Source organism: Marmota marmota, unplaced genomic scaffold (assembly GCF_001458135.2).
Source record: "Marmota marmota marmota unplaced genomic scaffold, marMar, whole genome shotgun sequence".
Lineage (NCBI taxonomy): Eukaryota > Metazoa > Chordata > Mammalia > Rodentia > Sciuridae > Marmota > Marmota marmota.
In genome coordinates, this window is record NW_026000211.1 from 10092097 (window position 1) to 10118915 (window position 26819).

At 36.7% G+C, this 26819-nt stretch overlaps 1 protein-coding gene across 8 annotated transcripts in view; it reads left to right on the forward strand.

Moving 5' to 3' along the window:
* The window catches only part of Fat1 (FAT atypical cadherin 1), a 125049-nt gene that overhangs the window by 78250 nt on the left and 19980 nt on the right, over positions 1-26819 (forward strand). For all 8 annotated transcript variants that reach the window (XM_048791840.1, XM_048791836.1, XM_048791834.1 and 5 more), the window contains 12 exons: positions 478-801; positions 1175-1385; positions 3482-3621; positions 8170-8445; positions 8576-8786; positions 13818-17885; positions 18303-18499; positions 21426-21579; positions 23240-23473; positions 24154-24543; positions 26086-26300; positions 26437-26574. In XM_048791840.1, coding sequence (XP_048647797.1) covers positions 478-801; positions 1175-1385; positions 3482-3621; positions 8170-8445; positions 8576-8786; positions 13818-17885; positions 18303-18499; positions 21426-21579; positions 23240-23473; positions 24154-24543; positions 26086-26300; positions 26437-26574 — 6558 coding nt within the window. The remainder of the gene's footprint in view (positions 1-477; positions 802-1174; positions 1386-3481; positions 3622-8169; positions 8446-8575; positions 8787-13817; positions 17886-18302; positions 18500-21425; positions 21580-23239; positions 23474-24153; positions 24544-26085; positions 26301-26436; positions 26575-26819) is intronic.

Genomic DNA, 26819 nt, shown 5'->3' on the forward strand with positions numbered 1-26819 from the left:
ATAGACTTTAAAATGATGCTTCGGCATATTTTATGGATGAAGCTTAAAAATGACAGTGTTTTAATGCAGTATTATGGATAATTTATATTTAAGTGGACAGAATACTTTTTAAGGAGGACTCTAAATATTTCAAGCAGAATCTTTATGTATCCCTTTCATGACCTAAAAATATTAAATTTTTGGTTGCTTAACATTTTGGTAAAGTCACCTTTTAGAGCTACAGTAGTTCAAGGAGACAGTAAGAAGTAGCATCTCTTTCTCAGCCATTGCCCAGCTACGCCTGTCCCTTTCTCTACAATTAGGAAAAGTTGCCCTTACCTCCTTACAGTGTTTTTGTCAGAATGGGAAGAGATGTATAGGCCATATTGTTATGTGACCTGTAGAAGTTTATATAAATGGTGATTCTCATTAGGAAGACGGTGTTTACTTTTTGTATATCTTAAAAATGCTTGTTGATCTATTACCTTTAAAAAACAGGTTACTGTGACCGACAATGGTACTCCCCCTAGATCAACCATTGCAAGAGTAATTGTGAAAATCCTTGATGAAAATGACAACAAGCCTCAGTTCCTGCAGAAGTTCTACAAGATCAGACTCCCAGAGCGGGAAAAACCAGAAAGAAACTCCAAACGAGAGCCTCTGTATCGCGTTGTAGCTACAGACAAAGATGAAGGTCCCAACGCAGAAATCTCCTATAGCATCGAGGATGGAAATGATAATGGCAAATTTTTTATTGAGCCAAAAACTGGAGTGGTTTCATCCAAAAAGTTCTCTGCAGCTGGAGAATATGACATTCTTTCAGTGAGTTCAGTCTCAGAACATAGTCTCTGAATTTCTTAAGTGCTTTGACTATAAACCTTGTCTCTTATTTTGGCAAATAGCTTCAGTGTTTGTGAGCCTAATAATTAGGCAATCCTTTCTAATATTTGAGAAGTATAGGTTTATTTTTTTTTTTTGTTTTTTTTTTTTTTTTACTTTCCAACTTTGACTCCAGTTGCCTATTATTGATGTTGAGTATGGTCAAGAAGTAGTTGCTCTTTTCTTCAAGCGTTAAATACATGGCATATTCAGATACAAATATGAAATGTTTGAAAGTGGCTCAGTTTCAGAAACCATTCTGTTTTAGAATGTATCTTACGATTTGCTGTTTTTATCCTCTGTTCTTATTTTATAGATTAAGGCAGTTGATAATGGTCGCCCTCAAAAGTCATCAACCACTAGACTTCATATTGAATGGATCTCCAAACCCAAACCATCTCTGGAGCCAATTTCATTTGAAGAATCATTTTTTACCTTTACTGTAATGGAAAGTGATCCAGTTGCTCATATGATTGGAGTAATATCTGTTGAGCCTGCTGGCACACCCCTTTTGTTTGATATAATTGGTAAGCATTGCTTGTCCTTTTCAGTGTCCTTTATAGGTTACACTGAGGAGAAACTTGCACATGGTTTTCTGAATTTTGCATACATCTCATAATTTAAAATGAGAATAAGATCTGTGGGTAGAGAATTTGCTTTAAACTAATCACTGGATCAGGGAGTTACAGAGAAAACTGAATGTTTTAATTATGTATCATACACACATAAAACATATAACACATTATTTTTAGTAAATATGATTAGAACATTTGAAGTAGCTGCTTAGGTGACTGTCACATGCCCATGTTTGAATATATATGCTAACAAATTTTGATTTGTATAACTTAAAAATTATAGTGCCAGCTATAGTTTTATTTTAGGCTTTTTAGGGTTTTTTTCCTTATTTTTAGTAGTAGATAGGGCATGTTAGATTAATTAATCCTTTTATAAAATTTTACATGCTAAGCCAATTCCTTTTTTTTTGTCATTTCATTTAGTTCCCACATAGAATATAATACCCTATTCAGCATAACTTTTTAAAAGTACACATTAGACTTTGACATCTAAGATCTTTTCATTCTGTTTTTTTTCCACACTATTTTAATTACAAGCCTATTTAAGACCAAAAGTATGTGATGGAATTTATCTCTAGGTGGCACTTCCCATTCCTATTCTGTCTTCAACCCCTTAGCTATATTACCTCCAAATACTTTTTCAGTACATTGGAGCTGGTGGGGCATAGGTTGCAAGGATCACAGGGTACATGTGGTACATACAGGTTGTCCTCTTCAAATTCACACTACACTGTTGGATTATTTTCCCTGATTTGGGGCATCTGTTGGAATAGTTAATTGACCACACCTCTGAAATTATTAGTTTCAAAGAAAAAATTATTTTCATGGTTAACTATAATTAAAATAGTTTGTTTACTTTCTCTGAATTTATGCCACATTTCCAGATTAGCAGGATGCAGTTGGTGCAGTATCTGACTTTACTGTTCAATACTTACTGTGTATGGAACTGGTTTGATGATTGTTCTTCTTGTTCTTTGCTTGCTTTCCATGCTTGCTTGCTTCTTTTGGCTGTGCCAGGAGATACACTTGCTAGAGAAGTTTTTTACATCTTTCAGATGACTTGTGACCCGAACTGTACAGCAGAAGGTATCTGCTGAGATCACATAATTTGCTTCAGATTATGAGATCTAAAATAAAAGCATTAATTTTTCTGAGAACATTTTTATTTCCAATGGTTATTTTTCATTACTGTTTCTTTTCATAGTGTGCACATGGTCATGCATTCCAGTTGCAAACATGTCATCTTTTAATCATCCCTAGATCCTTAGGTTTCACTTAAGACCTCATATGTGTGTATGTTGTTTTGCTTTTTGGTTAGATATAGTAGTAGAAATTCACCAGGACCATAAACCTTTATTTTCATTCCTTTTCATCTCATCAATTTAAATACTTAAAGTACAATGGATTTAAGAAGAGTTTTACTTAGAATACAATTGGGATGTATTGTTGTAGTATTAGTAGGACAGAAAATTTTGTTTGATTAAGCTCTGATTTTGATAACAATGGGAACAATTTGTTTTCAAATAGCTATTTAAGTCTGATTAGAGTTAACTCACTATTTTTTCAGGGTTAACGTTTGTTTGGAATGATTGTTTTATTGTCAGTAGGTTTAAAATATCACAATTTTTAAAAAATATTTAAACTATTAAATGACTAGTGATGTGTTCATTTAGTCACTGAACTAAATTAAGTAAATATTCAAACCTCTGAAAAACAAATTGAAATTGATTTAATGGCAACATTAGCAATTTTTCTGTTTTTGAAGTTGCTTTCTCTTTTCCTCTAAATTCATGGCTTCCTTGACAATTAGGGTTCAGTTTTGCCTTAAAAGCATTATCTTTCTAATTGGTCAGTCTTTTCTTGCTTTCAAAATACTTGCTCCTTGGAATCACTTTGATAATTATGTTCAGAGTCTTCTTTTTTTTTTTTTTTTTTTTTTTTTTACTGATATTTAGTATTAGAATGCCACACACAAAAAAACCCCCAAAACAACGGATTTTCACTCTGTGATTTGTTTCAACTCTTCTCTTTGTCCTAATTTAAACTAGGTGGCAACTATGATAGTCACTTTGATGTGGACAAGGGGACGGGAACCATCATTGTTGCCAAACCTCTTGATGCAGAACAAAAATCAAACTATAACCTGACAGTTGAAGCTACAGATGGAACGACCACTATCCTTACTCAGGTAAGTGAATTACTAATGATGTGTTTGTCAGAGGAGCGTTGAAATACTGTTTTAATTTCAGGGCCCACAAACAGTATGAGCAGCCAATTTTGCCTTTTGAGGTTCCAGAGTCAGAAATTAGTATAGTGATGCAGTTTATGCACAAACTCACCAAGAATTTTTATTTAGAGAAAGAAAATTAACAGCAGTCCCAATTTGGGTTTTGCATGTGATTAAGCAGTTCAAAGAATTTTACAGAAGAGTTAAAACTGAACTACCCAGTTGTATGGCATCAAAATTCCCTTAATTTTATATTCATGTCTGAACTATATTAACACAGAGTATATCACTATAGTGGATGAAGTGTACAAGTCATTTTCATGAAAGCAGATTAAAGTGATTAATTAGTCTTTTTAAATTACTTTCCCTCCCCCTTGGCTAATAACTGGAGTTGTGTAAAAATTACTGATTAAATTATTCTGAGAATTCTAAGAATCCCTTTAACTCCATTATTTGCTCCTATCTGTTGATTAAGAGATGACCAGATTGCTAAATGTTAAATGCCTACAAATTAAGTTAAATTTTCTTAGGAATTTTCTTGGATTCTCATTATGAGTTGTGGGAGATTTACAAAAAGAACATTCTTGGATGAATAATCATTGTGGTGTTTCATTCGTTTAACAAATACTTGTTGAACACTTGGTATGTGACAGGTACTGTTTTATAAGCTGAATAATGGGTAATAATAGGCAAGACTCCTCCTGCCTTAGAGTTCACAATAGGATGGTGGAAATCATATACAAGGCTTCTGTATTATGTATATATTCTTAAAAAGGAAGACGTTAACAGAATGCTTCTGGATTCCAGTTTCCTATCTTTAGAGTATTTTACATCTTAACCTGCCAAATCATTTAGTTGCACTACAGAATAATCCTCGTCTCATGTATTTCAATTAATTAATAGGTATTTAAATATTTAAAGCCAGTTGTGAAAATAGTTTATTCCTTTCTCCAAATAGTTGTGCTTTTGAATTTATGTAAAATTATTTTTGTTTGCTATACTATATGCTTTGGGGCGGTCATTTTGAGATTTCCATGTAAAAGTTGATTCACAGTATTAAAGTTATGATTTTGTGACTGTTCTCATTCTACAGGCAAGAAGAATCAGTTTTCTCTCTTTATAAATAAACCCCTGAAGTTAAAACTTCAGAGCCTGAAAGTGAGAATCAAAAATAGTAGTAAATCTAGCAGAGTAATTCTGAGTTCAGAAGTTTAACAAATAGAACTCTGTGTGGTCCAGTTTACATGATTAACTGGAAATCTATTAAGAGAAACTTAATAAGCTGTAGATCACTTGTTATATATGCCAATAATTAACAATTTATATCTTCCCCCAAATTGTATATTTAGTTAGTACAATTGAATGCTTAGAATGGAATATTGTGTGTTTATTAACTAAAATCCTTATAACACTAAGGAGATATATTCTGATTTTCTCTTCTTAATTCCAGTGCTTCATATACGTCTGTAATTTCATTTAGAGTCATTTTCAGAGAGTCTTTAATGATAATCTAATGAATTGCTAGCAAGGAAACATAGTCAGAATGGAAGAGAATGGTTACATAGTCTAGGTTGACCTGTCATGGTGTGGGACAAAGGGAATAATAAGTAATTAGGTTTAGGTTTCTAGTCTGGGACTGAGAACAGAGAGATACTAATCTTGGAGACAGCAGAGCAGCAGATACTACAGGAAGAGGAACACAGAAGTTTGGAACAGTTCTGATAAGCCACACAACACAGCAAGAGACATGTGGGTTTGTAAGTAAACTCAAGAACCAACAGAGCAGGTTTTTGCATTTAGGTCAGTAGCAGCGGATGACAGATTTACGTAGGTTTAGGAGAACATTAAAGAGGGCATTGTCCTTCACACATGGTGCATCCTCAGCAAAGTAGGAACTGAAATTGGGCAGTGTCGATGTCAGTGTTGTGCTGAAACAACTCTCCTTGCTTTCCTGTCCTGCCAAGTTTCTGCTTAGGATGCTGACCAGCATTAATTTGAGTCATTTTGCTTTATCTTTTTTGTCTTTGTCTTGCCAGGTAACTTTCCAAATTCAGCCAACCTTTTTTCTTTCCTCCTTCCCTCTCTCCCTCAAAACAGCTTTGCTTTCATGCTTTCTTTCAGTTTCTCTTGATCGTGAGCATTGCATACTCCAGAGCAAGCCTCTTGGTTTTAGTCTCATCCCTACATCTTGCTTTTATCCATGGACAATCTCTAATCCTCTCTACTTGCATTTTCTCGTCTGAAAAATGGGTATAGGGTTAACCATCCTTAATTTTTTATAAGGATTAAGTAAGATGCCACATAAGAGTCTTTGCTCTTAAAGATCTTAAAACCTATCACCCAGGAAGTACTTAAGAGTATTGCTGCCTGTCAGAACTGGTGCAGGCTCTTGTCAGTCACCCTACCCCTAGTACTTGATTTACCTTCCTACCTCGATTCTCTTTTCTTTCAATTCATCTTGTGCTGCCTGCTACTCGAAGGGTCTACCCGACTGAGCAGAGGAGGTGAAGGTAGATTTGCTCTGAAAAGTAGGTTCAGAGCACACAGGATATGTAGTCCTGTAGCCTCAGCTCAGGAGTCAAGGCGCTGTATGTTTGGTCCCAGTCTCACCTCTTACCTTCATGTCTTTGACCAAGCTCTTCCCGGTACACATTTACCTACCAACCTAAAACCTACTCAAGCAAAATTTTACTCCATTCTTATGAGTTTTGGGGATGTCCCAGCCAGTCTCAAGACTCTTATTTTTTAGGTGATAATATATGAGACATAGTTAAATTTCATAGTGCAAGACATTGTCCAGTGAGTTAGAAAACTTTATGAGGGCAGGAACTACTACTGTACACTTATCTTACATCCTCAGTTCTGTGTGGGCAAATGCTGAGCACATAAGTGCCTAATAAATGTGTTCAGCAACCTTATTAAGACCAAGTTTTTTAACTTCCAGCTCTTTCTGTTTAATAGTGATTAATTGATTTTGGAGCAGGATTAAACATCTCTGCCTAATACCTACTCCATGGTTAAAAAAAATATATTAAGTTCCTTGCAGAAATAGGTATGTTCTGATTTGATCTGTAGAAATTACCTTAATAGCTGGGCATGTTGGCACAGGCCTGGAATCCTAGCAGCTTAGGAGGCTGTGGGAGAAGGATCCAGATTCAAAGTCAGTTTCAGCAATTTAAAGAGGCCCTAAGCAACTCAGCGAGACCCTGTCTCTAAATAAAATACAAAAAAGGGCTGGGGATATGGCTCAGGGGTTAAGTGCCCTGGGTCCAATCCCTGATACCAAAAAAAATAAAAAATTGCCTTAGTCATGCCTTTGGTTCATCTTTGACATTTATGAATGAGGTGTTTGCAGTTTTGTTTTAATTGTATTTAACGTAAATGTAAAATTTAGTGTTAAAAACCTGTCATTGATGGTGTAGAGTTCTGTTAGAACACTGCTGTGGACCTATGAAAAGGTCTCTGTTCATATGCCTTCATTAGTGTGGTTAATGGTTTTACCTGTGCTAGGACTTTGATCTTTTGGCCACTTGGACTAGCAAACCCTTTTGTTCTGAAGGAGTCAATGAAGCTTAGATTTCTTGTTCATAAACTATCTTTTGTGATTGGTGCTGATAAGGCTGATACTATGCCTTATCCATATACATCTTTCCATTCTGAAAAGTAGTCATTTTACTGTCTAGGTAAAATTTTTTGTCATTTTAAAATTTACCTTAGAACTGAGTTTTTTGACATTGGCTCTTTTTTCTCCTCTGAAACTTTTGTTTGATGTTGACATACTTAACAATTTTATTTCAATCTGTTTAAACTGATTTTAGGAAATAAACACCTTTTTACTTACATATATAGGTCTTAAAAGAAAACCTAAAAACATTTTCTTTTTCTTTTTTGGTTGTGTTAGGGATCAAACCCAGAGCACTCAGAGCCTTATGCATGCTAAGCAGGTACTCTATGACTGATCCCCATCCCCTGCTCTAAAAACATTTATAATTTTTTTTCTCTAATATTTAAAATCTTAACAGGAATTTGGAGTCTCAAATGAGAAGGAGAAATAGAAAAACCATCTATCACTCCCCTCAGTAGATTAGTAGTTACATATTCAAATGTAGTATAGGAAGTAAGTCTTGTATAAATCCTGGCAAAGTAAATTGTCTGATTTCTTTCCATGAGTAATCTACAAAGGTTTTCTGTGTGGACACCTAAGAGATATTAAGTCTATATTTCATAAAGAAATGTTAATTATGAGCATTCATTGTGTCTCCAAAGTCAGATTCAAGAATTTAGGAAGGTTTTATTATCTTACTCATATTTTAAATAAGTAATATATCAGTGAGAAATTTTAAGGATATTTTTGATTCTAGATTTTTGTTCCTTTTCTCATATTTACATTACATTTTGCTAAAATAACAGCTTTTTTTCAATGTACATGTGATATATATGTCTAGATTATTTAAATGTTAAAACAATTATTAGGAATATTATGTGAGCCGTTTTTGTCATTTATTATAGGTATTCATCAAAGTAATAGATACAAATGACCATCGTCCCCAATTTTCTACATCAAAATATGAAGTTGTTATTCCTGAAGATACAGTGCCAGAAACAGAAATTTTGCAAATCAGTGCTGTGGATAAGGATGAGAAAAATAAACTAATCTATACTCTGCAGAGTAGTATAGACCCATTGAGTCTCAAGAAATTTCGTCTTGATCCTGCAACTGGCTCTCTCTGTACATCTGAAAAACTGGATCATGAAGCCATTCACCAGCATGTTCTTACAGTCATGGTAGGCATCTACTTGTTCTTCTGCCTGCATATGGCTCCTTAAAGGTTTCATGTGTTTGAGAATGACAGAGATTTTTTTAATGCGTGAGAAAGAAAACCCAAACAGGATTGATAATGTATTTTCTTTTTAGGTACGGGATCAAGATGTTCCTGTAAAACGCAACTTTGCAAGGATTGTCATTAATGTCAGTGACACAAATGACCATGCCCCGTGGTTCACCAGTTCCTCCTATGAAGGGCGGGTTTATGAGTCGGCAGCTGTGGGCTCAGTCGTTTTGCAGGTTACAGCTCTGGACAAAGACAAAGGGAAAAATGCTGAAGTGCTATACTCAATTGAATCAGGTATTTTTGGACCATTCAATTTGTTAAAGCATATTTTCTTTTCTAAAATTAGTTCTAGATATTGAAGCGTTTCTATGTATATCTGTAAAAATTGCTTGAATTGGTCTTTAGCTACCATTTTACATGTTAGGAATGGAGATTTTTCTTTCTTTCCTTCTTTTTTAAGAGATTGAATCCTAATAAGTTTGGGACCCAGTATTCTTAGAGAGTCACAGTATTAGCATAATTCATGACTCTGAGAAGTCCTGCAGAAAAGAAAACTCTCTTTGACTAATTTCAGTATTTCTGAGATAATTTTAACTGAACAATCATTTTCCTCCAAAATATTGGTTAATTATGAGACACTTAGGAATACTGGCCTAGTAATGTAACATTTTACTTTGTAGTCAGAGAGTATTTTCTTTTGTGCAGAGCCTAAGTGTCCATGATAGAGTGCTGATTTGTCCCATTCTCAAAAAAAAGTGTCTTCTACCTATCATCTTCCTTTGAGTTAGCTCCCCTCCAATATCGTAAACCCCCATATTTCTTTAAAAATTGTTTCATGAGCGAAATTGGGTTGTTGCAGTAGGCCAGAGTGGGGTCTGAGACTAGAAGAAATGTTGAAAAGGCTGAGATGATGGGCCTGAGTGATCCAGGGCCAGGAAGGCCAACTGGAACTGTGTGCCTGGGTGTTTCTGAGTCTAATCAGGCAAGAGCCTGTAGGGACTTGCTGGTGATAACAAGGAGGATCATCAAGAAATAGTCATGGTAATGTGAAATGTTTTTGTTCTCTCTTCTGTTTTATGCTGCCATTCACTCATTCGTTCATTTATTTGTTCCATGGACTGATTGAGTTTATTTTATGTGCCAGGTGCCATAGTCATAGCATTTGTGCTTGTGCTTGATAGATAACAGGTTACCATTGGCCCACAAATGGACATATGTGTTCTAAAAGATTTCTGCTCTAGAGCATGTGATTGCACAGTTAGAAATTTCATTGCTTTGAGACTTTCCTTCCTCATGCCAAATACTCTTGAGTAAATGATGAAATATTGAGAAAGTGGTTTGATTTTTTTTTTCCACCTTCCTCAGTGCCATTGTTAGTACAAGAAATATTGTTTCTTTCATTCTAATATTCGTAATGGTTTTAGATAATTGAAATCTTCTGCTTTCCTTGATTTCTGTTGTTATTAAGTGCAGACCTCTATCTACTTAGGTGTGGTCTCTCCTATACATTAGATTCCATAGTGTTTAGATTATCTATAGATCATAAAATAAAAATCTGAGTAAATGGAGAATAATTTTTACACAATACTTACTTTTCTACTTTATGTGCTTAAACTATTCTTATTTCTTTACATATTTGAAATTTCATATGTTTCCCATAAAATAACTGAATTGAGTTTATTATTCACAAATATGATTTTACATACTGTCTGTGATTGCAGTGTTGAGATGCATTGTAGTATAGTTAGTGACTTGAATACAAGTATTTTTCCACTGGTTCAAAAATTTAGCAGTTAGAAAAACAGTACATTCCATTTGTGCATGCCTGAGCGTTTCAATAAAGTAATTTTGTCATAGACAAACTGGCTGGGTTTATGTAGGAGAAAATGTTAAACTTTCCCTTAGCTTTCACATAATTTTCAACAACTGGGTGGTTAAAATATGATTGTTGGTGTCTGAGTCAAGGCATGTGCATTCTTCAAATGCTTGTAATGACTGATGGGATTAGTAATTTGGTATTCTAAGAATGGAACTCTTATCTGCCCTCAAAGAATAGATAGTACCAATGGGCTATTCTAATATGGTATTAGAGCTTTTAATATGTTTTTATAGTTTTGGTAATGTAAAGTTATGCTAAACAATTATTTCTTAGGAAACCATTACCAGGAAAATGCAGTAGAATTGTTTGTATGTACATCTTTTGGTATGATATGAACTATAAAATGTTCTTACTGCCTTTTTTTTTTTTTCTTACTGCCTTTTATTTATCAGTTTATCCATAATCAGCTGCTTCCTAATTTGTGTCAGATTACATTTAATAAAGTTCAAAAGACTAGTTATAAATTCCATCCATAACACTGTATGTTTAATTAGCAGCAATTTATTGAGCAAAAGGTTTAGTCTGATTAGGAGTCTTTAGGGGAAAAGGAATTTAATTAAAAGATATTTTCAGTATCAGTTGGGCTATGCACTAGAGACACATCAGTGCCATACTCTGAGCCATGTGGTATTTTCTTCTTTTTAGGTTATTTTTAAAAGTAGATTATTGGAACATTCCTACTATTGTTATGACACCTGGAAATACATTCAGTAAATACATTTATTGATTTGAATTGTTTTTTTCTCCAAGGTCATGTTAAATGTAATTACAGTGAAGTTTGGTAAAGGTTGCCTTACTTTGATTAGGCCTTTACTGAATGAACATCTGCAGTGTGTCAATCACAAGAAGAAACAAGATTCTCCTGCACATCTTTCTTACTTTCTCTGTGGGGGAGATACATTAAACTATAGTGGTAGCTAAAAACCAAAAATGGGCGTGTTTGTTCAGATGATTTCCCTGTTTAAATACAGAGAACAATATAAAGTTAAAATATTTCAGCTAAAGTAAATTACTAAGACCTCAACTTTTGCCGCTCACTGCCTTTCTGATTGGTTCGTAAAAACCATATGTATATTTCAGTGTGGGCAGATGTAACTGTTAGTTATACACCAGTCAGCAGCCCTTGTTGTTTTTGCACAAAAATACGTTGCTTTCCCTTCTGTATATCTGATGCTTTCTGCCTCTCTCTGTGTGTGAGAGAGAGAGAGAAAGAAAGATCCGTACATTAAATCACTGGCTAGGTTTCTGTTGAACCTTCTTGGTATCAGTGACAAGTTCAGAGCTACCTTTTTTAAAACTCAAGCTACTCCAGATGATGAAGTATGTTTCTAAATTTCCTATGGTTGGTAAAGAGCAAGGTTGTCATATATACTGTAAAAAACAACAACAAAAACAGGTAAATAACAGAAATCTCTATACTGAATAGGGAGGTCAAGGAAGGCCTCACCATCACACACTCTCTAAGCAGGGCCATTCAGGTAAAACCTAAATGAATGAGTAAAGAAATGAATGGAGAAGATGGAGAAACAGCTAGGGAAGGCGGTTCTAGGAAAGGACACACCAAATTCAAAGGCCTGAGAGAATGTTAATTCCTTCAGTTGAAGCCTTGCCTATTTGAAGCTTTTCTGGCAAAATAAAATTTCACTATAGAAAATAAGAGAAATATGGGGCTGGGGTTGTGGCTTAGTGGTAGAGTGCTCACCTAGCATGTGTGAGGCACTGGGTTTGATCTTCAGCACCACATAAAAGTAAATGAGTAATATAAAGGTTAAAAAAGAGAATGCTTAAAAAAAAGAAAAGAGAAATATATGTCAATGGGCGAATATAAATTTTGGGGGGTGGAGAAGGTAGCTGCCAAGGGTTACCATGGTATCCCATGTCTTGCCAGGCCAGTCTGTCACAGTTTTGAAAGATAAAGATGATGTACGGGATAGAATGAGAAAAGCATCCCTGAGTTCTAATGATTGCCTAAAAATCATTAAGAGAGAACCTGGGATCATTGGCTCATTTAAATAGAGACAGTCCGGATATTAGTGTCTGAGCAGCCTGGCAGAAGCTGCAGGACTCCATCCTTAGGCCAGAGTTCAGTCCAGAGCTGCAGGTTCTAGAAAAACCCTGGCTTCCTCCCTGTTGCAGACTGAGGGACCACCTTGGGGTCTGGACACAGAGCCAGGGAGACTTAATGAAAACCAGGCTGGGTCTGGCCTCAAAAAATTGTCATGGATTTTTGGAAAACGTATTAAAGGAAGGAAATGAAGACTGTAGAGGAAGTGTTTACTGTTAATTATGTGGAGAAAGAAGTGCTGGACTAATTCCCTGGTTTGCACATCACTCTAAGCAGTTCTAGTCTATGAAGTACCATAGTGATTGCAAACCTAGAGGAAAATTAATTTAAGAACACAATTAAGTAGCTTGTTTTGGGGAAGCATAATAGTTCTTTGGGGGAAAAATAAGTTTAGTACTATAAATTCTGCATATTTGTTTATGAAACCAAAAGGGATGGAAGGCTTACGGATGGATCTATCCTAAATACTCTCATACTACCTTGATCTATGCAAAAAAGCTACAGGAATTGCTGGTTTCTTGAAAAGACACACAATTATGGGATTTTTTTTTGGAGTTGAGGTTATAGCTAAATATATATAGCATAGCCTGGAAAGGTTTAAAGAAAATTAAGCAAAACAATGTGTCCTACTAGTTTATTTGTCAGCTGCAGCACTATTGACATTTTAGACCAGAAAATTTTTGTCTTGGGGGTCTGTCCTATGCATGGTAAGATGTTTAGCAGCATCCTTGTTCTCTACCACCAGATGCTAGTAACGCTTTCTCCCTCTAAGTTGGGAAAACCAAAAGTATCTCCAGACATTGCCAGATGTGTCCTTGGGAACAAAATTGCCCCTACTTGAGAACTACTGACTAGAAGATAAATTGGGCTGAAAAAGGTTATGAAGGAACTATTGTTGGAATCCTCAGTACACCAAATATTCAAAATAATGGACAGCTCTCTCAAATCTTAATGTAAATTCTCCCAGTGAATTGAAATCTTCCTTTTCATAATTAATTAGATCGCTATGAATTTGCAAATGCAAATATATTCCAGAAGGCTTTTGAGGAACTATTGGAAAATCATTAACTCAGATGCTTTATGGAGAGACAACCATGTCTTTCCAAAACATATTTCCAGTTCAGACAACAGAATGAGTTTTGGCTTTAGGTACAAAATGATATTTCTTCTGTTTCTTGTAGTCAAATTTCTGAAAAACATGCCTTATTTTAGATGGATTAAAATGAAACAGGAAACAGTTGATGGTTCCATTCAAATATTAATGTCCTCTGCATTTCTGCTTAATTTCAAAATATCATTTTAAGATATTTTTGTTTCTCTTTGTCCAGCTACTACTATTATGTCTCATATCCTCTAACATGTATTTTTTTCCCTCTTTCAGGAAATATTGGAAATTCTTTTATGATTGATCCCATCTTGGGCTCTATAAAAACTGCCAAAGAATTAGATCGAAGTAACCAAGTGGAATATGATTTAATGGTGAAAGCTACAGATAAAGGCAGTCCACCAATGAGTGAAATGACTTCTGTGCATATCTTTGTCACGATTGCTGACAATGCTGCTCCTAAGTTTACATCAAAAGAATACTCTGTTGAAATTAGTGAAATTACCAGCATTGGGAGTTTTGTTGGACTAGTTATAGCCCATAGTCAGTCATCAGTGATATATGAAATAAAAGATGGGAATATAGGTGATGCTTTTGATATTAATCCACATTCTGGAAGTATCATCACTCAGAAAGCCCTGGATTTTGAAACTTTGCCCATTTATACATTGACAGTCCAGGGAACCAACATGGCTGGTTTGTCCACTAATACAACTGTTTTAGTGCATCTACTAGACGAGAATGACAACTTGCCAGTTTTTATGCAGACAGAATACTCAGGACTTATCAGTGAATCAGCTTCCCTCAACAGTGTAGTCCTGACAGACACGAATATCCCACTAGTGATCCGAGCAACTGATGCTGATAAAGAATCAAATTCCTTGCTTGTTTATCACATTGTTGAGCCGTCTGTGCACAAATATTTTGCTGTTGATTCTAGCACTGGTGCTATTCATACAGTACAAAGCCTGGACTATGAAGAAACAAGTGTTTTTCACTTTACTGTACAAGTGCATGACATGGGCACACCACGTTTATTTGCTGAATATGCAGCTAATGTCACCATACATGTAATTGACATTAATGACTGCCCTCCTGTTTTCTCCAAATCATTGTACGAAGCATCTCTTCTGTTGCCAACATACAGAGGAGTAAAAGTCACCACAGTAAATGCTTCCGATGCTGATTCCAGTGCGTTCTCACAGTTAATATACTCCATCACTGAAGGCAACATTGGGGACAAGTTTATGATGGACTACAAGACTGGCACTATAACTGTACAAAACACAACTCAGTTAAGAAGCCGCTATGAGTTAACCATTCGAGCTTCTGATGGCAGATTTGCCAGCTTTACCTCTGTGAAAATTAACGTGAAAGAAAGCAAAGAAAGTCAGCTCAAGTTTACCCAAGACTTCTATTCTGCAGTCGTGAAAGAGAACTCCACGGAAGCCAAAACATTAGCCGTCATTACTGCTATTGGGAATCCTATCAACGAACCTCTGTTTTATCACATCCTCAACCCAGACCGCAGATTTAAGATCAGCCGCACTTCAGGAGTGCTGTCCACCACTGGTATACCATTTGATCGTGAACAGCAGGAGGCATTTGATGTGGTTGTAGAAGTGACAGAAGAACATAAGCCTTCAGCAGTGGCCCATGTTGTCGTGAAAGTCACTGTAGAAGACCAAAATGACAATGCACCAGTGTTTGTCAACCTTCCCTATTATGCTGTAGTTAAAGTGGATACTGAGGTAGGCCATGTCATTCGCTATGTCACTGCTGTAGACAGAGATAGTGGCAGAAATGGGGAAGTGCACTACTACCTTAAGGAACACCATGACCACTTTCAAATTGGACCCTTAGGTGAAATTTCATTGAAGAAGCAATTTGAACTTGACACCTTAAATAAAGAATATCTTGTCACAGTGGTTGCAAAAGATGGAGGAAACCCAGCTTTCTCAGCCGAAGTTATAGTCCCAATCACTGTTATGAATAAAGCTATGCCTGTGTTTGAAAAACCTTTCTACAGTGCAGAGATTCCAGAGAATATCCAGATGCACAGCCCAGTTGTCCACATACAAGCCAACAGTCCAGAAGGTTTAAAAGTGTTCTATAGCATCACAGATGGAGATCCTTTTAGCCAGTTTACCATTAACTTCAATACTGGGGTTATAAATGTCATAGCCCCTCTGGATTTTGAGTCCCACCCAGCATATAAACTGAGCATACGAGCAACTGATTCTTTGACTGGTGCTCATGCCGAAGTGTTTGTTGACATAATAGTGGAAGACATCAATGATAACCCTCCTGTGTTTGTTCAGCAGTCTTATGCTGCAACTCTGTCTGAGGCATCTGTGATTGGAACATCTGTCATTCAAGTTAGAGCTACAGATTCTGACTCAGAACCAAACAGAGGAATTTCATACCAGATGTTTGGAAATCACAGCAAGAGTCATGATCATTTTCACATAGATAGCAGCACTGGTCTCATCTCACTAATCAGAACTTTAGATTATGAACAGTTCCACCAGCACAAGATTTTTGTAAGGGCTGTTGATAGTGGTATGCCCCAACTGAGCAGTGATGTGATTGTCATGGTGGATGTCACTGACCTCAATGATAATCCTCCACTCTTTGACCAACAAATTTATGAAGCCAAAATTAGTGAGCATGCCGCTCATGGGCATTTTGTGATGTGTGTGAAGGCCTATGATGCAGACAGTTCAGACATAGACAAGTTGGAATATTCCATTCTGTCTGGCAATGATCATAAACATTTTGTCATTGACAGTAAAACGGGGATTATCACACTCTCAAATCTGCGCCGGCACACCTTGAAGCCATTTTACAGTCTCAACATTTCTGTTTCTGATGGTGTGTTTAGAAGTTCAGCTCAGGTTCATATAACTATAATTGGAGGCAATTTGCACAGTCCTGTTTTTCTTCAGAATGAATATGAAGTGGAACTTGCTGAAAATGCTCCCTTACATACACTGGTGATTGAGGTTAAGGCAACCGATAGGGATTCTGGTATTTACGGTCTCATTAGTTACCACATTGTAAATGACTTTGCCAAAGACAGATTTTACACAAATGAGAGAGGACAGATATTTACTTTGGAAAAACTTGATCGAGAGACCCCAGCAGAGAAAGTGATCCCAGTTCGTTTAATGGCAAAGGATGCTGGAGGAAAAGTTGCTTTCTGCACAATTAATGTTATCCTTACAGATGATAATGATAATGCACCCCAGTTTCGGGCAACCAAGTACGAAGTGAACATCGGATCCAATGCTGCAAAAGGAACGTCAGTCATTAAAGTTTTTGCAAGTGATGCTGATGAGGGATCCAATGCTGATGTCACCTATGCCATTGAAGCAGATTCTGAAAGTGTTAAGGAGAATTTGGAAATTAACAAACTGTCTGGCATAATTACCACAAAGGAGAGCTTAATTGGCTTAGAAAACGAGTTCTTCACTTTCTTTGTTAGAGCTGTGGATAATGGGTCTCCATCAAAAGAATCTGTTGTTCCTGTCTACGTTAAGATACTTCCCCCAGAAACACAGCTTCCAAAATTTTCAGAACCCTTTTATACCTATACAGTTTCAGAAGATATGCCTATTGGAACAGAAATAGATCTCATCCAAGCAGAGCACAGTGGCACTGTTCTTTACAGCCTAATCAAAGGGAATACTCCCGAAAGTAATAGAGATGAGTTCTTTGTGATTGACAGGCAAAGTGGGAGACTAAAATTGGAGAAGAGTCTAGATCATGAGACAACTAAGTGGTATCAGTTTTCCATACTTGCCAGATGTACTCGTGATGATTATGAACTGGTGGCTTCAGTAGATGTTAGTATCCAAGTGAAAGATACAAATGATAACAGCCCAGTCTTGGAGTCCAATCCATATGAGGCATTTGTTGTTGAAAACCTACCAGGGGGAAGTAGAGTCATCCAGATTAGGGCATCTGACCTAGATTCAGGAGCCAATGGTCAAGTTATATACAGTCTCGATCAGTCACAAAGTGTAGACATCATCGAATCTTTTGCCATTAATATGGAAACAGGCTGGATTACAACTCTAAAGGCACTGGACCATGAGGAGAAAGACAATTATCAGATTAAAGTGGTTGCATCAGATTATGGCGAAAAGGTTCAGCTGTCCTCCACGGCCATCGTGGACGTTACTGTCACAGATGTCAATGACAGTCCACCACGATTCACAGCAGAGATTTATAAAGGGACTGTGAGTGAAGACGATCCACCAGGTGGTGTAATTGCCATCTTAAGTACCACAGATGCTGACTCTGAAGAGATTAACAGACAAGTTACATATTTTATAACAGGTAAAGATTTCAAACCAATTGGTTTAATTTAAAGTGTATTAAAAGTATATTGTATATGTATTTTAGGGAAATAGGGAGTTAAAGGGATAGTTTTAGTTAATAAGTAGCTAAGTCACATCTGTTAAGTGCATTTCAGGTTCTTTACCTAAGTACAACTGTTTCCTTAGACTGATTTTCATGCTCATTTTGTTGAGCGTAAATTTTATTTGGCTTAATGCTGTGTTTAAGTACATATTTTAATGCTGTTTTTTGGGGGTAAAAAGTTGAAGTTTGCCAAATTTATATTAATTATTTTTAGAATTCTTAATCCTTTTAAACTGTAACTATACATCTTTTGTATGATTTATTTTTCCTGTTACTTATTTCTGTCTTTAATTCAACAAATTTGACTGTCATCTTCCTTCATTGATTTAATAGGAGGGGATGCTTTGGGACAGTTTGCTGTTGAAAATATACAGAATGAGTGGAAGGTCTATGTGAAGAAACCTCTAGATAGGGAAAAAAAGGACAATTATCTTCTGACCATCACAGCAACTGATGGGACCTTCTCATCAAAGGCTATTGTTGAAGTGAAGGTTCTTGATGCAAATGACAACAGTCCAGTTTGTGAAAAGGTAGGCTTCTCTTTTAAGTTTGAATATTAGAATTCAAATTTCTTAATCCTTTTAATAGGACTGCCGTTGACCTCTCTGTTGTAATTTAGTTGTGTTTTATATTATAAGCACTGTTAAAGCAGAGGTGTCCAATGATAGAAGACTTGGAAAAGCTTCAGAACTATTTTGTGGAATGGTCAGTTGCTCAAAAACTTTGTTCTTAAATTATGGACAGGATTACAGTTTTGTCTAACTCTAAAAATACTCTGTCAACTTTCATAAAAAGGATTCTTTAATTTGAGAATAAGGTTGTTTTGGTGAAAACATTTGACCAGCTCTTCTACAAAGCTCAGTTTTGCTTTAGCAGATCATTTTGGAGCACTTGCTTTTCTACACAGTAGAAAAACTTAAGAGGTTAGGGAAGAGGCTCCTACACCTGTGGCGTTCACTATTTAATGGGAGAACAACATAACCAGAGCCGGGTGTGGTAGTACATGCCTGTAATCCCAGCAGCTCTGGAGGCTGAGGCAGGAGGATCTTGAGTTCAAAGTTAGCCTCAGCAAATTAGCAAGACCCTAAACAACTTAGTGAAACCCTGTCTAAAACCAAAAATATAAAAGGGGTTGGGGATTGAGATGTGGCTCAGTAGTTAAGTCCCCCTGGGCTCAATCCCTAGTAACCATATATATCTATTTGAGAGAAGAGCTGTTCCCCCTCCAAGTTTACTATAAGAGTAGTAGGACTCAAGCAGAAGTGGTCGCTGGAGCGGGGAGATGAGGTAAAGCTGTTCAGGGCTCACCTTTCAGGAGGTAGGGATAGGATGATCAGGAGGAGTGGAAAGGTGGTGTGTGAGGAGGGAATGGAGGTGGGGGAATATTTGCTGATTTTGCCAGAAGTGTTAAATCCCTGGGAACCGGGGAGAAGGTCAAACTGGATTAAGGAATGTATGGAGGATAAGATAGGGATGATATGAACCAAGAGTTCCTTAAAGAAGTTCAGTTTGGTTGTGGTATGGCTATAATTTGGGTAAGGAAGAATGAAAACCCATAGAACAGGCAGAGGTGGCAGAACAATGAAAGTTCTGAAGGCGCCACATTAAAAAAGTGGTAGCATTCAGTCCCTGCCTGAATGTGACAGGAATGTTGTGTCAGGACTTGAACATTTACTGCCAAGGGTATTTGGAGAAAGAACAAGGTGGAGGCAGAGGTAAGCCTGGAGGGGACATCTGTCTTAGCGGAAGCCTGTCGCGTTCCATTTCAGATTTGTTTAATTTCAGGCAATGGGACTTTTAATTGGATGTGATTTTTAGACATTTAGAGATGGTGAGATTCAGGATGGATATTAGAGAAAGACAGATATACCTGGCAGTTGTTTTTGGAAGCTGATCATTGAGTTCATTTGAGGGATACCAACAAAAAGGTGGTCAGGGAGAAGAGATGAGTTACTTGCAAAGGAAGCAGAGATGGAAGGAAGAGTCAGACTGATGGAGTGCAGTCAAGGGGGTGAGAGAATTTTGAGGAGGAAGGGGGGTAAGCAAAGGTATAATGTAGCTGGAAAAGATGGCCGAGATGTGAAACAGACCATATCAGTTCTGCGAGTGACTTGGGAAATAGCAGTCTCTGGATCATGATGTAAGTGGACACTTACCTGACTAAAGGTCACATGGTGTGCATTAATGAAGAAATAGCTTTGACCAGTGCAGAGGGTTAAGAGTAATGGAAGGAAGAAGAGTGTGACAGGATAAGAGAAGACTGGTAGAGGGGACAGTGAATGTGAACAGGGACGGAGCCACTTGAGAATGCTGCAGATTGAGTAAGCGGAGAGGTGTTGCTGCTGCAGAGAACAACAGAGCTGATCTCAGGGAAAGAGATGCTGGAAATTCATTTTTGGGGAGGTGGGACTCCTGAAGGATGAGGAGTTAATTCCTATTCCTTTTTGTACTTTTAGGTGAGAATATGGGATGGGGTTATGCACATGTCTCCCCTTTATGGAAATTAAATGTATTTTGTTTTCTAGGACTTTCACATTATTTGAATGTAATACTGTAACTTCTTTGGGAATAATAAAATTAGGACACTAAACCATTTGAATTAAATAGTATTGCAAAATGTCCTGTTTCATGAGTCATAAAATATAGCTCACCTAAGGGCCTGGAGGGGTATAGCTTAGTGTTAGGGTGCTTGCCTAGCATGTCCAAGGCCCAGGTTTGGATCCCCAGCATTAAAAATATATCTGTCTACACACACACACACACATATACACAGACAGACACACACACACACACACACACACACATATATATATATATATAAACTTATTCATAAAGTATATTCAACAAATCTTAATCTGTTCCTCTTATGTTTTTATTTATTGCATGTATTCCTTAATAATTGGAACAGGAAACAGCTGTTTACTGTGTTTGAAGGTTAAGTAGGTATGAAGAAAGAGGAGCAGGTATCCTGTCTGTGGCTTTGGGGAAAATTTTGTTTTCTCCCATAACACAAGGATCACTTCTCTCCCAAATACAATCATTTAGTTATGTTAACGAACACTTGCACACACAATAAATTCCTGTACTTGGAAATAAGTATATACGGTGTAATACGTATTCTCTCTACTTTTTAGATAAATATGGAACACTACTTACGTTTCTTTATAAGAATTTAAATGTGAAACTGCCTTAACAACTTACTGTTTTCTATTCTGTTGTTAAAATGTTAGGTCAGACTCTTTCAGGGACATGATATTGGTAACTCTTAGTTTCTCCCTCATTTTACATGTGTTTTTTAAAGAAAAATAGTTTTAAAAGCTTTTTGAATCTGAACTTTAGTCATTTTCTATGTTTTCTTTGGCCAAAATGAAATAATTTCTTTTTCATTATTCTCTTAATAATCACTGCTGACTTTTAATTTCCTCATTCTAACAATGTTGTTTAAAATCTTTGTAGACTCTTTATTCAGACACCATTCCTGAGGACGCTCTTCCTGGGAAATTGATCATGCAGGTCTCTGCTACAGATGCAGATATCCGTTCCAATGCTGAAATTACTTACACGTTGTTTGGTTCAGGGGCAGAAAAATTCAAACTAAATCCAGACACAGGTAATGATGAGAGTTTGGGACAAGTTTCATTGTGTACTCTTACAAAATCTTGTGTGTTGGGTGATTTAGTTTACATACAGTATTTGTCCTTTTCAAATTTACCCTGCTGCTTGGAGTTGACATCTTTTGGAAATCTAAATAGCAATTTAATGTGCCAAATTCGGGGTAAGATGGGGGAAAAAAAAAAAAAGAGCAGCAATATCACCTTGAGCTAACAATTTAAAACTTAAAAACTGTTTATATAATTAAAAAAAAACAACTCAATGCCGCAGTCTGGCTGGGCACAATCAGGAGCCACTTGTCAAAAGAAACTAACTTTATTTTTAGAACCACACACGCCAAACAAAACAGCCTCTCAGGAAAAACCCTCAGAGCCTCAACTGCCACCACCGGCTTTCCACAAGCCTCTCTCTCCCACACAAGCTTCTCTCCACCTCCCACAATCCTCCTGCTCTTGAGGCCGATTGGCTGGGTCACGTGGGCGGAGCCAAAAAAGTCCCCCAATGAGCAGCTCCGTGGTCTGAAAGGGCAGGGAAACAGCCCAATGAGCATCACCGCAGAGGAGCCAATCAGCTAGATGTTGCTGGGGCCGCTGTGAGCCAATCATCAGCCGGCAGCTGGAAGTTTGCTGGCAGCTGGAAGTTTGCTGGGGCCCCTTCGGCTGTGGCTCTCAACATCTCCCCCTCTCTGTTTAAACAACAAGCATGTGGCTTAGGGACCGTGCCTGCCTTAGGTTGTCCAGTAGTACATATGGTCCTTAGGTTGGTACCATTGCAATTGGATCTTACCCATCACTGACTACCGGTCCAGTATACAGCCACACCTGTGGAGAGGTCTTTGTACCAGCGGGGGGTCTTTGTACCGCTGTGAGCCAATCATCAGCCGGCAGCTGGAAGTTTGCTGGGGCCCCTTAGGCTGTGGCTCTCAACAACTCAAAGTATACGTCAAATTTCCTGCTTCATTTGTTTTATTTATAAAGCACATTTAAAAAATTTGTGACCATGAATTTATAATTTAACATTTTCCATAATTAAAATGATCCATATTGTTTTATTCATCTTTATAGTTTGTATTTTGTTAAAGTTGCAATAATGTGCTGGGTATGGTGGTGCACACCTGTAATTCCAGCACCTCGGGAGGCTGAGACAGGAGGATCACAAGTTCAGAGCCAGCCTCAGCAAAAGTGAGGTGCTAAGCAACTCAATGAGACCCTGTCTCTTAATAAAATACAAAATAGGACTGAGAATGTGGCTCAGTGGACAAGTGCTCCTGGGTTCAATCTGTGGTACTAAAAAAAAGAAAGAAAAAAATTGTGATAACGTAATAGGTTTCCTTTAAGCTTTTTTATTTTCTCAAGAACAGATTATGGACATATGAGCCTTAATTTTTTAATCAATAAAAGGTTCAAATTTGGTTAATTAGCTGTTTTACTTTGGGGATTGTGTGTAGCATAAGAGTCTTTGGCCTCATATTCTATGACTAGTATAGGGTCGAAAACCTGGAACTTGTGTGCTCATCCAGCTGTTGAGTCTGTTATAGATAAAATTGTTCTCCAGAGAAAAGCTGTTATTCATATTTAGTAAGAGAAGAGAAGTAGGATGTATAGCTGCAGTTCACAATTAAATTTCAAGTGATTCCATTTATTTCTGTTTGTTTTTAGGTGAACTGAAAACATTAGCCCCCCTTGATCGGGAGGAGCAAGCAGTTTATAATCTGCTAGTCAAGGCCACAGATGGAGGGGGAAGATTCTGTCAAGCCACTGTTGTGCTTACGTTAGAAGATGTGAATGATAACGCCCCTGAATTCACTGCTGATCCTTATACCATTACTGTGTTTGAAAACACAGAGCCTGGAACACTGTTGACCAGAGTGCAAGCCACAGATGCAGATGCAGGTATCCTCTGGAAGATTGCTCTGCCTTCAGACTACACTGAGGGCTTAGGAGCCACTGTGTTAAACACATTCCAAATGCAGCCCCATCTTACCTCATACATGTGGAGTAGCTCCTCGTTGTCATAAAATGACATCTTCAGAATAATTAATTCACTTTTAATGAATATTTGAAGCCTTAAAATTATGCCCAGTAGACTTACTGCTATAAGATGTATCTATAGGGTTACTAACATTCTTGTTAGTGACTTCAAGAATTGATCTTCATGTCTAATTGAATTAATTAGAGAAGTGTTGTTTGGTTAATACACTGTTGGTGTCATAAAGATAGAACAAGCAAAAGATGTATTATCATAGTTTATAAATCTTTTAAAATTTTTTGGGGAGACAGTAAGACTAAAATATATATTCATAGCATTTTGATAGTAAAGAATAACTTCTTTAGTCTAATACTGAAGAATTAGAAGAAAACAAAAAAATACTTTTCAAATAATTTCTTTGTCTTTAACGCTAAATAGTAAATAGATGTCTTTTTAAAATAGTACACTCAGTGAATTGTTACTTGTAAATTGGTAATTCAGTTTACTTTTTCTCGATCACTTTCATAAATTTTTTAAGTAATAAAGCATTTTACTATTTTTAAAATGATTAATATCAATTAAACATAATTTCATATCTTCACAGGTTTGAATCGAAAGATTTCCTACTCACTGATTGACTCTGCTGATGGGCAGTTCTCCATTAATGAATTATCTGGAATTATTCAATTAGAAAAGCCTTTGGATAGAGAACTACAGGCAGTATATACCCTTAGTTTGAAAGCTGTAGACCAAGGTTTGCCAAGGAGGTTGACAGCTACTGGCACTGTTGTTGTATCAGTTTTAGATATAAATGATAACCCACCTGTGTTTGAATACCGTGAATATGGTGCCACAGTGTCTGAGGACATTCTAATTGGAACAGAAGTTCTTCAAGTTTATGCAGCAAGTCGGGATATTGAAGCAAATGCAGAAATCACCTACTCAATAATAAGTGGAAATGAACATGGGAAATTCAGCATAGATTCTAAAACAGGTAATTTACCATGTAAATGAGAAGAAGTTCTTTATTTCACCAAAAAGGCTAGATTTGCTAGGCACTGAACTGCATAGAGTGACGGGTCACCTGTAGTCAGTAGATGTTCAGAAAAGATGGAGCTCAAGTTTTCCTTTTGTTATTTAAAGTGTGAGAGTGGTTAAGATGACTTCAGACTGTAGCTCTACTTAATAAAATATATTTCTGGTATATCATTGTAAACTACAAGCAAATCAGAAGAGAAAATTAAAATTCTAATAGCTTAGTGATGAAGTCAAATGTCACACATTAGTTAAAGGTAAGAATGGCTGATAGTAGAGGACCTTGTATAATTACTCCTTTTATCCCCTGTATTCAACACAGGTGAAGTAGCTTCCCAAGTAAAACCATAGCTTTGACCTTTCAGATCTTAGTTTCTATGGTAGGTGTCTGATAATTCATTAAGTTGATTTCTTCATTATGCTAGTTATGTAATAGTGGACATACTTTGGATCATACCAAAAGACTGCCAACAAGGTCAAAAGTCGGAAGTATTATTAATCCTATTGTGTAAACACTGATGTCATCTTATTAGCCTGTTATCTGAAGTAGCTGTCAGTCTTAGAACCCTTTAAGAAGTTGCTCTTTTTTGTAGGGTATCCTTGAAAGCTGAAAGGAGATCAGTACAGTAGAGGGAAGGGACCCAGATAGCTGGAAAAATGATGTTGGCCAAATTATATTGTTAAACTGTGTACACGTACAAATATGTAACAACAAATCCCACCATTACATGTAGATATAATACACCAATAAAAAAGGTGGGGAGGGACCTCAATGCAATTATAAAATAAAGAAATAAAAAGTTTGTGTATTTAATTGTATGTGACTACTTCAGATAAAGAATAGGTGTGTAATTATGTTATTTAGACAGATATTTTAGTACATATCATAAAATCGTTGTTTTAGGGTTCTTTTGTCCCTGTCTCTTTTTAAGTAGAATAGACAATAATGAACTGACAATGAAAGGTGTCACAGGAATTGTTAGATCAAAAAATGGATTTTTAATGATAAAATATAAGTAGAAGGTTATGTGGAGATTCTTTCCTAATGAAAAGGATGAATAAGTCTTTTAAAAAGAATGAGAAGGAAAAAAAAACTAAAAGCACAGCATGGAATTTTTTAGAGTTTTCTTTTGTTTATTAAAATAAAGTCTGTTGTGATCTCTGGTTTGAGATACAAGAGATAATCATTCTTATAGTAGGGATATTTTAATGGCTGGGAAAATAATTGGGAGAAATAAGGCTTCAGGGTTGGACAAATTCCTGATTTTTAATATTTGAATTAAGAAATTAGAAAACACAGCCAGGCATGATGACACATGCCTATAATCCCAGCTGCTCAGGAGACTGAGGCAGAAGGATTGCAAATTCAGAACCAGTCTAGGTAACTTCTTCAGACCCTATCTCAAAATGAAAGGATTCAAAAAGGACTCGGGAAGTAGCTCATTAAAGTGGTAGCGTTATAAAGATTTGCGAGTAATTTTGATTTTTTTTTTAAATGCAGGAGCCATATTTATCATTGAGAATCTGGATTATGAAAGCTCCCATGAATACTACCTGACTATAGAAGCCACTGATGGAGGCACACCTTCGTTAAGTGACATGGCCACTGTGAACATTAATGTGACAGATATCAATGACAACACGCCCATGTTCAGCCAAGACACCTATACCACAGTGATCAGTGAAGATGCTGTTCTTGAGCAGTCTGTAATCACAGTGAGTATTTTTTTCCCCTCTTACAGTTTTCTTCTTCTGGGTCTTTACAAGAATTTTTAGTTAAATCAGTCTAGTTTTTGTAGACCACTGTCCCTTCCTTAACTGTCTTCCTAAAGCAGAGTGTGATATTTTCTAGGTTATGGCTGATGATGCTGATGGACCTTCCAATAGCTACATCCACTACTCAATTATAGAAGGCAATCAAGGAAGCCCATTTACCATTGACCCTGTTAAGGGAGAAGTGAAAGTGACTAAACTTCTAGACCGAGAAACAGTAAGTGAAAAAGTTGGATTTAAATTGTTTACTAAATACCAAATCAAAAAATAGAAGTGCCTTGTATTCCTATCTGCTGGACATAATGTGAAGTACCAAAAGTTAGAACCAGCCTCCTTCTCAGGAACAGACTAGCAGGATGTAAATACTTGAAAAGCAATTGCAATACAAAAGCCTCAAGAATATAAGAAATAGGCTTCCTGCTAGTAGAAAGTTTATATTCAGGAAGAGATTGCTAATGGCTT